Source organism: Bos mutus, chromosome 17, assembly GCF_027580195.1.
Source record: "Bos mutus isolate GX-2022 chromosome 17, NWIPB_WYAK_1.1, whole genome shotgun sequence".
Taxonomy (NCBI): Eukaryota; Metazoa; Chordata; class Mammalia; order Artiodactyla; family Bovidae; genus Bos; species Bos mutus.
The window spans coordinates 622489-636834 of NC_091633.1; the positions used below are offsets into that span (position 1 = coordinate 622489).

Below are 14346 nucleotides of genomic sequence, written 5' to 3' on the forward strand. Positions count from 1 at the left end.
GCGTGTGCTCCGGCTAAGGCCTTCTCCAGTCCCACATTCCTCCCGCTCCTTTGTGCTCTGTGCTACAGAAAATATTTGCGTTTCCACAACTCATAATTTTTCCTCCTCAATCGCTACCAGATGTGGGTCCTGTGGTCCCCGTCCCCATGGCAACGGAGGTTCCAGCAGCCGCGGTTCCCTTTTGTGGCGCCTGCCCTGGGAGCTGGCGCTGCTGCAGGCCTGTGAGGGGGGAGTGGGTGTCGGGCTAGGGGGAGCGGTTCCCGGCAGCTCCCTCCCCAGGCTGCTACCTAGACCGTCCGGGGGGCTTCCTGGCCCGGGTGCCCCAGGCCACGGCATCTGCCCCCAGGGCGCCCGGTGGCAGGGCTGCTGCATGAGGCGCCAACACAGAGGGGCTCCTGAAATTCAGGGTCTCCGATACCCAGAGGCTCCGGGGCAGGCCTGGTGGACGTGAGATATGGGGCCCGAGCCCTCTGGTCGCCTCACACCGTGCTGATCCAGGCCAGGGAGTATTTTACCTGCTGGAGCAGGGGTTGGGGGGTCAGGGAACAACAGGGTGGGCACAGTGAGTGGGGCTGCCCAGCCACTGCCGCCCGACCCATGGCCCTGCCCTCCACCATCCTCCTCGGTCAGTGCACTGCCCTCGCCAGGCCTCTGCCCCTCCTAGCCAACGTTAAGGCTGTGTTCTTTGCCTGGCAGCCAGCATGGCCTGATGCCGAAAGGAAGGGATGAGGCTGTGGCCAGGCGCGGGGCCACGGCTGGGAGGGTGCCCGGCTGGCTCGAGGGAAGCCACATGCCCAGGGACCGGGAGCCCGCCTTCCACGTGCGGCCCGACCAGGCCAGAGGCGGGACCGCGGCCACGGGAGCCACGCCAGACGTCCACCCGTGCCATGAGGCGTCTCCACGCAGCTGGCTCGGCCCCTGCACAGGTCACCGACGTGGACCTCCAGGTGGCATCCGGCCAGAGGACCAGAGGCTCGCCGGGTGAGACACCTGAGCGGCCAGCACCGGGCACACTCCGGCCGTTCCAGGGTCCGCAGGACGGGTGTGGGGAGGTGACGGGAGCGGCTTGGCCGAATCTCCTGACAGAAAGAGCTGGCAGCGGGGGGTGGGGAAGAGGCCTGCCAGGCAGAGGTGGGCGATGGAGGAGCCCAGGTGGGCGGGGACAGCGCACACCTAGAGAGGTGAGGTTCTGGAGCTCAGGAAGATCGCTTGCGAGGCCCTCCTGAGGGCCACAAGCCCTGAAGACACGGAATACGGGGCCGCAGAAAGAAGGCCAGGCCAGGGAGGGGGCCAGCTGGGGCCAGGCAGTGGGGAGCTGCCTCCAGGCCCAGCCGGGGCTCGGGGGCCCGGCGTGCTCCCCCCTCCCCCCAGTTCCCGCGGCCGGCAAGGCTGGCGGCTGAGCGTTTCCGGCTGAGGACAGGGAGCCCATTGAGATGGACAGCGGGGCTCTGTGCACTGCCAGACGTGGCCCAGCTGGAGGCTGTGCCCCTGGCCTGCTGCCCCCTGGCCCCAGCCTCTGACCCACCCTAGACACACCAAAGAGCTCGGGGCCGGTGGGGAAGGCGCAGGGCAGGGGTAGCGACACACCGGCTCCTTCCTCATAACCACCCTACCTGTTCCTGCCCGCCTGCCCGGCACCAGCAAGGGGGTGGGCTGAGTGGGTGCCCAACACATTGGATAAAAAGATCAAGGCTGGGCAGACGGACAGGACACGCTTCCCACGTGGTCCTGGGGGGCCACACCTGCGCTCCCAGACGCCACTTGGGTCATGGGGGGCCAGGTGTCTTGGGGTGAAGTCCTTGTCAGAGGGCCAGCAGAGAGGAAGCAGGCAGACCATGGGGGGGAGGCACTTTATTCGGAAAGCTTTGGCCGAGCCCCTGCCAAGAGGAGCCCATCCTGGGGCCCGCGGGGGTGGGGGGTGGGAGCAGCCCTGCCGGGGGCCTATAAATACATCTCCTCAGGCCACTGGAGTCGCCCCTCGGATTCCCAGGCATGTGGGGTGCTGGGAGGCCATCAAAACCAGCTCGACAGCGGAGGGGGCTGGGAAGGACTGGTGGGGGACAGCCAAGCCCCCTGAGGAGCAGAGACCAGCCCTCCTCCCCAGGCTCCTATCAACCAGAGGCCCTGGGGCTCAGCCAGTGGAAGGAGCCTCTGGCCAGGGTCACAGGGAGGGAGCCTCCAGCCAGAGGCACCAGGCCTTGACCGGAGAGGCATCCAGGGTGGAAGTGCTTCTGGCCCCAGCCAGTGAGAAGGCGGCCCAGCCAAGGCACTCTGGGCCAGTGGGAGGTGTTCTCTAGACAGAGCCCTCCTGCCCCTGGCCTTGGAGAGCCCGGCGGGCAGACAGGAGCCCTCCCCAGGGAGGCCGTAGGAAGGGAAGGGTCAGCGAAGCGCCTGTCAGGCCTCAGCCACCGGGATGGGGCTTCCTGCCGCAGCGAGCACGGTCCTGTCCAGGAGGGCCGCGGGGCCTGAACCAGCGAGATGCAGCCTCCCGCCCGGCGGCTCCAGACTGGGGCCCCCGCGGGAGACGCGGGGGCGCGAGGCGCGGGGTGCCAAGCAGCGCTGCTAAGCGGGGAAGTTGCAGGCCCACGGGGCTCCCTTACTACAGCGTGGGCGCGCCCACCCGGCCCGGCTCGCCTGCCAGCTCCCGGCTCTTCTTGCGGGGCGGCTTCTGGATGGGGGTTTTCTTTCGAGGGGTGTCGGATCCGGGCGCGCCGGCTGCCGCCTTTTCGGGCCCCAGGGCCTCAGGCGCGGGGGGCGCGCGGGCGGGAGAGGAGGGAGGCGCGGAGCGCTTGGCCTTTTGCGGAGGCGCCGGCTTCTCTCGGGGGCCCTGCATGCCCGCGGGCCCCTCGGCGCGGCCCAGGCTGCGAGTCTTGTCGCGCAGCTCGGCGGCCAGCATGGAGGCGGCCTCGGGCGCACTGCGCGGGGGCCCGCCAGCGTCCGTGGGCTCTGGGAGGCCCGGGCCTCGGCCCCGAGCCCGAGCCCGAGGCGGGGAGGGTGCCCCGAGGGCCGGCCCCTCCTCTGCCAGCCCGGGGGGCCGCGCCGACGTGTCGCTGGGCGTCCGTTTCCTCTTGCTGGGGCTGGGAGCGGCCTCGGGGCCGGCGGGTGGAGGCGAGGGCGCAGGGGCGGTGGCGGCGGCGGCGGCGGCCCCGGCACCCTGCTTGCCATGGATCCAGGACACCTTGGGTTTGGTGGCGGGGTCGGGTGGTGGCGGCTTCCGGCGCTCGGGCGATGGCGAAAGCGACAGGCCTCGGGCCTCGTCTCGGACCCGGGCCGGCCGGGCCTCGCGCCGGGCCACGCGCGCATACAGCGCCCCTCCGGGCCCGTCGCCGCTGGACGCCGACCGCTCGCTGTCGGAGGACGGGGGGAGGGGCGCCGCCTCCTCCGCGGGCGTGGTCACCGGCGCCGCGGCGGGGGCCTCCGAATCCCGGCTCTCGGCAGCCGCCTCTGACCAGGGAAGAGAGGGCCGGTCACCGCCCGCGGGAAAAGCTTGGCCCTCCAGCTTCCAGGCGCAAGCCACCGCCGGCGCCCCCTCCCGTCCTCTTCCCTCCCTGCTGGTGCTCAGGAGTCCTGGCATCCAGACGGGCCTGGCATGCTCGCCGCGCTGACCGCAGACTTGGAGCCCCTGGGCAGGACAAGGGGCTCCTTCCTGGGCCGCAGCCCCTCAGCCTCGAACCTCTCCCGCACCCCATTCCTGGCCTCGGGGCCACCATGACCACATCTGGCCCTCTATTCCTTATCCTTCCTTAAGGGCAATCAAGACTCAGGCTCACCTGGTCACCTGCCCAGAGTCATTGACGGGGACGGTAGCAGGAGGAGAGGGGCCAGAAGCCCAGAGAGTGAGCCTGCTTCCTGACGTTTGTGAGCCAAGGCTTCCCGTCAAAGTGTGCCTCCAGACCCCCAAGACTCCCTTTCCTGTCTCCTCTTGCCAGCTGCTCCCCCAGCCCAGAAACTTGTCTCTGCCTGGTGTCCCCAGCTGTGAACCCAGCTGTGGCTACCTCCCCAGACCCCTAGCTGAGTCTGGTGCTGGGCAGCACAGAAGCCTGACCTGCAGCCTTAGCTGTATGTCCCCCACCCCCAGCTAACAGCATCACCAGCCCTTCTTCCCTGTCCCTCCGAGCAGAGATCTTTTCAGCGAGAACCCTTTGCTGGGTCAGAGCGAGAGGGGTCCTCACCCCAAGGAGGCGAACTCACCCTCGTGGGGTACGCAGTACACAGGGCCTTCGTCTGTGGTATCGAAGGAGGAGAAGGAGGCCCGGGAGGACCATGATGGTGAGGGCTGCTCCAGCCCCGAGGGCGGCTCCAGGAAGCTGCAGTTGAGTGTGTTGTCCAGGTCATGATGGGCCACTGGGGAGGAGGGAGGCACAGTTGTCAGGGGCCCTGCCTTGCCCCAGCCAGGGCCCTCACCAGCCCTCCTGCCACAGTGAGGTAGGGACCCAACCAGCTGTACCCCCAAGACTCTAAGCAGGGCAGGCAACTCAACAGGCCTCTCCCAGCAGCCAGGGAGCTGACCGAGGTCAGGCCGAAAGTTATGAAGAGAGGGAGCACCTGGCTGGGAGACGCCATCAGGCCCTCCAGGCCATGCTTCAGACCCTGCCCTGCGGCAGTTTCTGAGAGCAAATGCGCAGTAGAGAGGCCACCCTTTGGCTCAGCCCACCTCAGCAGGCTGCCACCCCCAGGCACAGCCTCCACAGATGTAGACCCTGCCAACAGGGAATCCCAGAGGCTGGCCAGCCTGTCCTCCTTGCACAAACAGGAGGTGGGCTCCAGCCCCTACACCCGTGTCCACAGACCCCACCATGCTGAGTGGGCCCAGCGTGGCTTTTCTCAGCTGTCTCCACCTTTACCTCCCAGGAGACTTCATCACCTCGTCCCCTTCATCTTTGGAAACAAGTGGGAAAGACACAGAGAGCTTCCACCCCAGTGTGAATCAGTGCAGACAGAGAAGAGAAAACGGCATGCCCTGCAACCCAGAAGCTGACCCGTCCTGACAGCGGTGGGGGCCCAGGGGTCAGCCTGCCCCCTTTCCAGGGAAGACCCTGGGCACTGCCAGAAGTCTGGGCCGGGGACGGGGGCTTCTTGCGGCAGGGCATTCCCACGCACAGGTCCCGCGTCCACCTGCGGTTCCGCACCAGGACAGACGGTGCGTTCACTCCCGCAGACTGCTGGGGGACGGGACGTCCAGACCACCATCCCTGCCTTCCTCCCAGGCTCCCCCGTATCCGAGAGCCCTCTTTCCTCGCCCTGGGCGCATCTCCCCTCGCCCCTCCCATGGACAATCAAGGCCCCGCCATTCCTATACTGACCCGGTCACGCCCACTTCCCGCAGCCGCCTGCGTCGGGAGTGTTCCCCGGTCATCCTTACCTACGACCTTGGGCAGCTTCTGCCTGCGGAGCGGGATCCGGGGTAGCTTCATGCTGATACGACTGAAGCGTCCGCACAGGCGCTGCGGCGCCTTCTTCCTCCCCAGCGAGAGCTCCCTGCGGGGGCGGGGCCTGAGCGAAGGGGGCGGGACCGTACCTTGGCCGGAGGGGCGGGGCAAGTCAGCGGGTGCCCACCCATGGGGCGGGGCCGGCGGCGGGGCGGGGCCTACAGTGGACGCGGGAAAGGGGGCGGGGCCACCGGGCGGGGCGGGGCGGCAAGCGGGGCCTGAGCTAACCCGGCCCGGGGCCTACAGTGTACGCGGCCCCTCGGGGCGGGGCCTGAGCGAAGGGGCGGGGCCGGGAAAGGCGCACCTAGCCGGAGACCCAGCGCGACGCGCGCCGGGCTACGGCCCGGCCGCGAAGCCTCACCCGCGCGCTGGGTCCTTGCCGCGGCAGGCGCAGCAGCAGCCGAGCAGCGAGAGCAGCAGGCCGAGGAGCAGGGCGAGCAGCGCCCCGGCGCCCATCACGCCCTTGCGCTGATTGGTCTCTGTGGGGAGCGCCCGATCAGAGCGGCGGCCAGCGACCGCCGCGCCCCCGCCCGGTGGCCCCTACCCACTCACCCAGGCGGCAGGCACCGGTAACCGGGTCGCACGAGTCTTCGTGGCAGCTGCAGGCCTGGGCGCAGTCCACGCCGTGGAGCCCGGGCGGGCACGTCAGGTTACAGCTGCGGGAGCGCGAGGTCAGGGAGGCGGGCGGGGTCTGGGGACGCCGCCGAGCTGCCCTCCGAGACGCCTCCCGCGCTCGACCCCGCGGCCGGCCAGCCCCGCGTTCCCTGGCTCCACTCTCTAGGGACTGCGGCCACCCCCACCTCCAGCACGTCCTGGGCGATCAGTGTTTTGGAAATGCATGGGTGCACTCCAGCGCCGGGGAGTCTGGGGGCCTGGCCGAGATCACTGGCCGCGGTGCCCACTTCGGGGGCTGACTCTTGTGTACAGGGAAGAGAGGCTGCCGGACCAGACCCGTGGGTGTACGTGGAGGTCCCTGCTCACTTCATATCATCAGCTCAGGGGAGCCCACTGACCACAGGCTGACCTGGCCGCCAGATCCGGCTTGAACGCCGGCTCCACACCAGGGCAGGAAACTGCCCCCCAAGAGCCCCTGGTCGCTCCCTAGCTGGCTGAGGGCCAAGCCTGGGTCCCACATGGTCGCCAATACAGCAGCACCTGGGGTCTGGCTGGAGCCCTGTGCCGGATACTGACTCCTCAGACCTCTCGTCCCCGGGCACTCACTGGGGCCCATGGACGCCCGGGCTGCAGAGGCATCGTCCGGACTGGAAGTCGCAGTGGCCACTCCCGCAGTCGGCACACACAAACGCGCAGTCCTCGCCGTATGTGCCATTGCTGCACTTGGTCTCACACCTCGGAAGGCGGGGAGGGGGCGTCAGTGGAAGCAGGGCCAACGACCCTGAAGCCCACAGAGCCCAACGCGGAGAGCGGTCGGGGGAGGGAGGGCGGCGGGGGGCTGCGTGTCTGGGGCGCACGCGGGTCGCTCACCGGTCGCCGATCCAGCCCGCGTTGCAGCGCGTGCACTTGCCGGTCACGTGGTTGCAGGCGTGCCCGTCGCGACACGGCGGGCATCGGCGGCCGCAGCCCTCGCCGTAGAAGCCGGCGGCGCACGGCTGGTCGCACTTGGTGCCGTTCCAGCCGGGCTCGCACGTCAGGCAGCGGCCCTCGGCCACGGTGCACGGCTGCTGGCCCTTGCACTGGCCGCATCTGGGGAAGGGACGGGAGGCTAGGCGGGGCCCGGGCCGGCTCACTCCCGCCCCCTCGGCGGCCTGTCCCTCCCTCCCCTCCCTGGGCGGGGCCCGCGCTTACCGGCGGCGGCAGCCCAGGCCGTAGAAGCCGGCGGGGCACGGCTCCCGGCAGTACTTGCCCCTGTAGCCGGGCTCGCACGCGCACGTGCCGTCCACCGGGTGGCAGCGGCCGCGGAAGCACTGGCAATAACGCTCGCAGCGCGCGCCGAACGTGCGCTCCCGGCACTGGCAGCGGCCGCTCTGCTGCTCGCACGGCGACGTGTTGCAGGCGCACTGATTGTTGCAGCTGCGGCCCCACCAGCCCGCGTGGCACAGGCACGCGCCCGTCTGCGGGTCGCAGCGCGACGTGGCGCTGCAGTAGCACGCGCTGGCGCACTGCGGGCCCCACCAGCCGGGCTCGCAGCGACACGCGCCGCTCCGCGGGTGGCACGCGCCGTGCTGGCACTGGCACGCATGCTCGCAGCGTGCGCCCCAGCGCCGCGCGTGACAGGTACACTGGCCCGTCACGTCCTCGCACTGCCCGTGCGGGTGGCAGACGCACAGCTCCTTGCAGTCGGGACCCCAGAACTGGCGCGGGCACTCTGCAGGAGTGGAGACCGGGGCAGGCCCAGGCGCTGGCGAGAGAGCCTGCCAGCTTCCCTCCCGGCGCCCCGCCCCCGAACCAGGCCCCGCCCACTCACCGCCCCGCCTCCCGATCAGGCCCCGCCCTTCTGGGACCCTGCCCGCCCCGCTCCGCTCTCACTGGTGTCGCAGTTGGCCCCGAAGTAGCCGTGGCGGCAGCGGCACTCGCCGGGTCGCACGCACACCTCGTTCTCCGAGCACGTGGAGTTGCCTTCGCACACAGCTGCGGACGAGACGGGCCGAGGTGTCCCCAGTCCAGCCGCCGCACTTGTCTCCTCCTCTCTATGCACCCCCGCCCCCGACCCGGCCCCGATCCCAGGGTGACCCACTCACCGATCCCACACTCGTCCCCCTGCTGCCTCCAGCCGGCGCAGCACGTGAGCTCCTGGGAGCTGCAGGCAGAGAGACTGGCGCCTGAGTCTGAGCCCCTCGCGCTGGGACCCCCCACTCCAGCAATCCCCACCCTCCCCTCGACAGGTGGTTATCGGAGGCGCTGCTGTAGGTTCGGGGGACTCGAGTAAGTCACAAATTTCAGTCATCCAGAGCAAACCCTGGGAGGCAGCAAAGCACAGACCACCCCCAAGAACTCTACAGTTCCCTCTACTTGGGGGTCTTGCCTCTCCTGATCTGTGCCCTCTTCCCCCATCCGCTGGGCCTGAGAAGAGACCCCAGGCGTCTGAGGAGGGGCAGTGGTGAGGTGGGGGTGGGGCAAAAGTCTCTGGGCCTCTAGGACCTGCTCCAGTGAGGTAGCCTAGGGCACCCCGGGGTGGGGCGGAGTCTGGCCCGATGGGTGTCAAGGGCTCAGACCCAGACAGTGCCAGGACTGGCTGGGTCGGGCAGCACATCAGGATGCCCTGTTGGGGCTGAGACAGGCAGCCTCTGAGCGAGGTGGACTTGGCGAGGGGTCTGCTTGGGCAGGGGACACCCAGGGAGTCTGTCCAGGTGAGGAAAGTGCAAGTGAGGGCTGCAGAGCACCAGGGCGAGACTCAGGCTAGAGGAAGGCCACACTGGAATGTCCTCTCTGTGCAGTTTCATGAAACCTCAACTTTATTTGGCTTTTCCAAGGAACAGTAGGAGATAACTTCCTAAGTGCCCCATGTTGGGGTGGTGCAGCCTCTGAGCCCTGGCCTGATGGGGTGGGCAGACACAGAGGTTCGGTGGCCCTGCCCAAGTGAAGCCATGGCCCCTGGTGAGGGTCATGAGGGCTGAGGTGGGGTGTGCCCACACTGTGGGCAAAGGAGGTCGAGAAGGGACAGACACTCAGAATGCAGGTCTGTGGAGTCTCAGATCCTAAAGGCACACGGCCTCCGTCCAACCTGAGAGCAAAGGAGAGGGTCTTGGGGAGGATGGGAACCCAGAACTGGCCATGTGTTGGTGGAGGAGGTGGGAGGGGCCTGATGGCCCTGGTGGGTGGGGTGTCAGGGAAAGGAAAGTTGAGCTGCCCCTTAGCAGGCCCCTCAGAAGATGCCCTCCATGTTCCCAGCTTGAGATGATCACTAAACCCCAGGTGGCACCCAGGACCCCAAGGGAATCCCCTCTCCTGGAAAGGGCTGGATTCTCCTTCGGGCCAAAGATATGGGACCTGGGGAACAAGACCCATAAAACCCCAAACTTCAAGGAATGGGCCAGCTTATCTTCCACAAATGAAACTGGAAACCAGAGACAGGAACACTCAGCAGGGCTGGCTTTTCCTGACCCCAGCGTCCCCACCCACCCAGCCCAGCCCTGCCCTGGGGCTCCAAGGAGCCCATCTGCGGGGAGACCCGTCACCCCCTGCCTCTTTTGCCAGCCTGAGCCCAGGACTCTGGATGGAGAGCCTCTGGAGCTGGTCCTTCTGCAGGCGACCCTACCAGAATGGCCTGCTGGGACGGCCTGGGAATACTGCCCGCCTTCCGTCCCGGATGGCCTGGCCTCCTCGCTCTGTGACCAGCTTGGGAGCCTGGCCTCAGGGCCACAGGCAGGTGCATCAGACGTCTGGGTCTACCACTTGCTGTGTGACCTTGGGCACAGAACTTAACCTCTCTGAGCACCAGCCGCTCTACCTGTACAATGGGTCCCCAGAGGTTTCGCAGGAGGATTAACAGAGTGAGACGTCTCCAGCTTTTGGCACCAAAAAAAAAGTCACCCCCCCAAAAAAAAAGAAGTCACCCAGGAAATTTCCTGGTAGCTCAGCTGGTAAAGAATTTGCCTGCCGTGCAGGAGACCCCGGCTCAATTCCTGGGTTGGGAAGATCCCCTGAAGGAGGGCACAGCATCCCACACTAGTATTCTTGCCCGGAGAATCCCATGGACAGAGGAGCCTGGCGGGCTGCAGTCCATGGGGTCGCAAAGAGTCAGACATGACTGAGCGACTAAGCACAGCTCAAGAACTCACCCAAGGCTGCTGTGTGCACTTCAGCCCATGCTGAATAGGCCCCAGAAAGCTCCCCCAGGGTGGCTGGCACCCAGGCCCCACCCAACAGAGCTAAAAACCCCACCCGCTGGCGGGACAGAGCCCATGTAGAGGACGAGCCTGTGGGACCTCTCCTCCTAAGACGGGAGGCAGAAAAGGCTGGGACGGGCTAGCAGCCCGGCTGCCTCAGATCTAATGAAAGTCAGAGGTCAAGAGAGAGGGCCGGGGACAGGGCAGCTCCAACGCTCGGGCGGGACCCTGTCAGTCCAGCCCCGAGGCAAGCAGGCGGTGCCTCGCCACAGAGCGCGGTCCCTGCAGCTGGAGCTGTGCTGATTCAGACCTCGATCTTGAACCCGCCCAAATGCACTGCCCACTCACTGTGCCAGTGTCTGGCACAGTGTCTGTGCCAGTGCCCTCTGCCCCCACACCTCCCAGGACTCCACGACGGCCTGGCTCTCCTCCCGCCCCGCCACGGGCACCCCCTCCTCTGCACCCCCTGCTCTGTCCACTCTGGCTCCCTCACGAGGCTCCCCAAGTCCCAGCAAGACACTGGCAATGCCTTGGAGGCCTCCTCCACGTAAGCCCCCACCCCAAGTTGACTCTATCTCAGGGTAAGGCCTGTCTTTCCAGGCTGAGAGGCTGGGACCCCGTGCCCTCCCAGAGACGACGCACAGAGAAACATCTGGCTAGACCTCCCAAAGTGGATCCGGGAGACAGGCCACTTGTCCCCTGCCCCCCACCCCTGACCACCTCATCCTGCCTGCTTCTCTCCCACCTTCTGCCCTCTTGCCCCAGGGTTTCCGGGGCCTCAGTCTTCTCAGGAGCAGGCAGAGCTCGGGTGGTCTCTCCTCCACCATCCCCGTCCAAGCCACCTGGGCCCCTTCCGCACTTCCAGCAGGCCCTCAGCAGGCAGGGCCTGCCCCCGACACCGCCGGGCTCTGCTCCCGGCTCCTCTCCCCTGGCCTCTCTCACTCATCACCTCCGGTTGGGTCTCCCCGCTGAATACCTCCTCCCTAGCCCTTGCCAGATGTCAGATGACTTGTGGTAAGTCTCCCCCCCACACACATGCACACACGCGCACACACACACGCATGCACACACACACACACACACACGCGCACACACACGGGACAGCTGTACCCTGGCACTGCCAGGTCAGCACACAGAATGCCTCTGGGGTTTTACTGACAGAGCTGCTCCCCTCCGTGGTCCTCCTGCCTCCAGGCAGAGGCAACAGCTAGTGGAGCTTTGAAAGGCCCAGCCTTGGGAAGGTCATGGAAGAGATGGTCCAGACCCTGGGGAGGGAGGTGGGGCCCCCAGTGGCGGTGGTTCCTGGAAACCAGCTCCACACAGGACCAGGGCCATCCCCTCTCCCTCCCCTTCACGAGGCGGGTCCACCCCCGACCCCATTTGCCAGGAGCAGGGTCCAGCCTGAAGACCTTAAGCGATGTGCCCGAGGCCACGAGGATGCGGAGGCCTGGGGATCTGAAACCCAGCCCAGGCTCCCGGCAACTGGAACGGGCCGTCCAATGGGGAGGTCCGGGGCGGGGGAGCGCGGCCGGCTGGCCCTCGGGTCCCCCCGGTAGGGACCCCCACGGGGAAGGAGGGCTGAGGCGAGGCACAGGCCGGCGGCGATCGCGCCCTCCCCCCTCCAGGCAGCCCCGCCCGCCGCCGCCGCCGCATTCCTGGGGCCGGGGAGGCCCGGGAGGCCCGGGAGGCGGCGGCGGCGTCGATGTGAAGCAGATGGCGGGCCAGGCCGGCCCCCGCCCCGGAGGCGGGGCTGGCAGCGGGGAGGGGTCTGCGCGCCTCGGGATGCGAGCTCGGAAACCCCGCGCGGCCCCTCACAGCCCCTTGTCTGCGGCGACCGCCCTGCCCCCGGACGCGGCCTCCCTGGGCCCTGCGGCCCCGGGCGCCCCGACTGCCGGGGGCCGGTGGCCGCCTCTCCAGCCGCCCGCCCGGCGCCTCCCTCCCGCGCCAGAGCACCCGCACACGCCGGCTCCCCGCCCCCGCGCGGAGATGCCCTTGACCTCGCAGTGGCCCCTGACAGGCCGACCGGGCCCTCCGACCCCGGCGCCACCCCCGGCTTCTGGCCCGCGCTCTTGGTCCTCCGTGCGCGGTCCTGGGCCCCGGTTCCCCGCCCCCCACAAGTCCTGTCTTCGCCCGGCCCACATGGGCTTCCCCAGCCGGCTCCTGGGGCACCCGCATCCCACCCGGGAGGGTCCGCATCCTCCCGAGGCCGGCGCCCGCCCTTGTCCTGTTCCCGCTCCCGGCCCACTCGGAGCGCAGGCTCCTCGACGCCCTGCTCCGTGACCACCCTCTTCCCACCCACGTCCGCTCTTCCTAAGACGCCAATCTGTGCTTCCCACTAGCCTGAGACCTCCCCGGCTCCCCCGGCGCAGGGAGGAGGCCGCCGCGGGACTCTCGGCCTCCCTCCCTCCCGGCCCCGGCCACACTCGTCTGCCCGGGCCCTGGCACATGCCCTGCCACGGGCTCGGAATGCGTTTCCCGTCTTTTTACGGCCCTCCCAACCCGGCCCAAGGGTCCTTCTTTTCTAGGTGTGAAATCTCGGACCCCGTGTGTCTGCCCTCCCTGCGCCCGCTGCCCTCCGCTCTCCTCTCGCCCGGGGTATCCTCGGACGCACCGTCGTGGCCCGGCGCCCGGGCTCGGCCTGGAGCGGAGCCGGCGTCGGGGAGGGCCGCACGAGGGGCCCGCGCGTTCCGCGCAGGGCAGTCCCCGGCGCCCCCTCCCCTGTCCCGGCCCCGGGCGTCCCCTCCGGCCCCCTCCCCCAGCCCGGCCGGCTCCTACCCGGGTGCGCGGCACACGTTGCGGCCGCGCGGGCTCAGCTCCTGGGGCGCCGTGGGGCCGGGCAGCAGCCAGAGCAGCAGCAGCAGCAGCGACGGCCCCCCGGCTCCCCGGCGCCGCGCCGGCCCGGCCCCCCGGGGCCCTGCGCCCTCCATGCGGCGCGGGGCAGGCGCGGGGCGGGCGCGGGCGCGGGTGCGGCCGCTGCGAGAGCGGCCGGAAGCGGAGTGCACGGCCGGGCGGGGGGCGGCAGGAGGGGCGCCGGGCCGGGCAGGAAATTCCACATCGGCTCCCTGATCCCGGGCCAGCCGCGGCCGGCCAGGCGGCAGCGCCCGCCCCGCGCGCCAGACCCCACCCTCCGGCCGCGCAGCCGCCCCTCCGCGCGGCCCCCGCCCCCAGGCGGCCGCGCGCAAACTTGGGGCGAACTTGGAAGGGGCCCGCCGGCGGAACCCCCGGCCGCCGCGCCTTTCCTTCCCTCCCCAGACACCCACCCGAGAAGCGGCCCCTGCGCGCTCCCGACGAGGCCCGGCCCCGGGGCGGCGGGAGGAGGGTGGGCGCCAGGCGCTGCGCACCAAAGCCCCCTGGCCAGCGGCGCCTCGGGACCGCAGGTCAAGGCCTCAAGCCGGCCTCCGCTCCCGCGGCGAGGCCCTCCCGCGCCCGGCGATGTGGTCAGCGCCTTCCCAACGGGCGCAGTCAAAGCCTGCAGAGACGGCGGCGCCCGACGCTTGAGGCCTTGGATAGGCTGGGTATGGACCAGAGGCCTGGGCGCAGGGGCCCCCGTAGGGACAGACGGGAGCGCTGCCCGCAGTAGAACGGCCCCGCACCGGCTCTGAGAGATCCTGGAGGTAAAGGCAGGTGGCAGAGGCTGCAGGGGCAGCGGCGGGGACAGTCGGGGATGCATCCCCTGCCTGCAAGCCCTTGTCAAGGTGAGAAGGTGCGCGAGGGGCCTGGGAGAGGGATTCTGCTTGAGAGGCCGTTGGTCCCAGAGGGAAAGATCCAGAAGGTGGAGCCAGGCCCGGAGGCCCAAGGATCCTAAATCCAGAGTGGGGCAGGGGCCGCAGAGAAAGGGTGTGTGTGGGGCCTGGGGACCTGGAGGAAGAGGGGAGCAGAGGGGTCAGACCCAGCTCCAGGCCCAAGGAGTGGGGAGGGCGGCAGGCCTAGGTAGGAGAGGGCAGGGGGGCGGCCAGCTCCCAGCAGAGCTGGGCTGGGCCTCTGGGGACCTCAGAGCCGGAGGCAGGGCCAGGGTAGGGGGTGGGCTATGTGCGGGCTCCCCAAGGAGGGCTCCTGCCTCAGTCATATGGGGGTCCATCAGGGAGGAGGGGGCCTGGTCAAAGGCCCCGACAGGCCCGAGGCTGTGGGCA

The 14346-nt window shown here is 69.1% G+C and overlaps 1 protein-coding gene across 2 annotated transcripts; it reads right to left on the reverse strand.

The window, feature by feature from the left end:
* Positions 1 to 1834: 1834 nt before the first annotated feature.
* Positions 1835 to 13267, reverse strand: SCARF2 (scavenger receptor class F member 2). 2 transcript variants are annotated; one of them, XM_070385702.1, is made up of 11 exons: positions 12992 to 13267; positions 8129 to 8187; positions 7917 to 8018; positions 7236 to 7755; positions 6915 to 7133; positions 6651 to 6779; positions 5982 to 6085; positions 5791 to 5908; positions 5363 to 5493; positions 4192 to 4344; positions 1835 to 3444 (listed from the first exon to the last, which is right to left on the reverse strand). In XM_070385702.1, exons 1-11 carry the CDS (start codon positions 13141 to 13143, stop codon positions 2600 to 2602), a joined length of 2532 nt encoding a protein of 843 aa, XP_070241803.1. In that variant the 5' UTR covers positions 13144 to 13267; the 3' UTR covers positions 1835 to 2599. The 2 variants fall into 2 exon arrangements, with proteins under 2 accessions (XP_070241803.1, XP_070241804.1); XM_070385703.1 differs by having other exon boundaries at positions 5363 to 5478; positions 12992 to 13266.
* Between the last annotated feature and the right edge of the window lie 1079 nt (positions 13268 to 14346).

Excerpts from the sequence above, each read along its gene's own strand:
- SCARF2 (XM_070385702.1), bottom strand. The coding sequence starts at position 13,143 with ATGGAGGGCGCAGGGCCCCGGGGGGCCGGGCCGGCGCGGCGCCGGGGA. Across the intron at positions 7,756-7,916 it reads CGGGGCCAACTGCGACACCA|AGTGCCCGCGCCAGTTCTGG; the intron begins GTGAGAGCGGAG and ends CCACTCCTGCAG. Across the intron at positions 3,445-4,191 it reads GTACTGCGTACCCCACGAGG|AGGCGGCTGCCGAGAGCCGG; the intron begins GTGAGTTCGCCT and ends TTCCCTGGTCAG.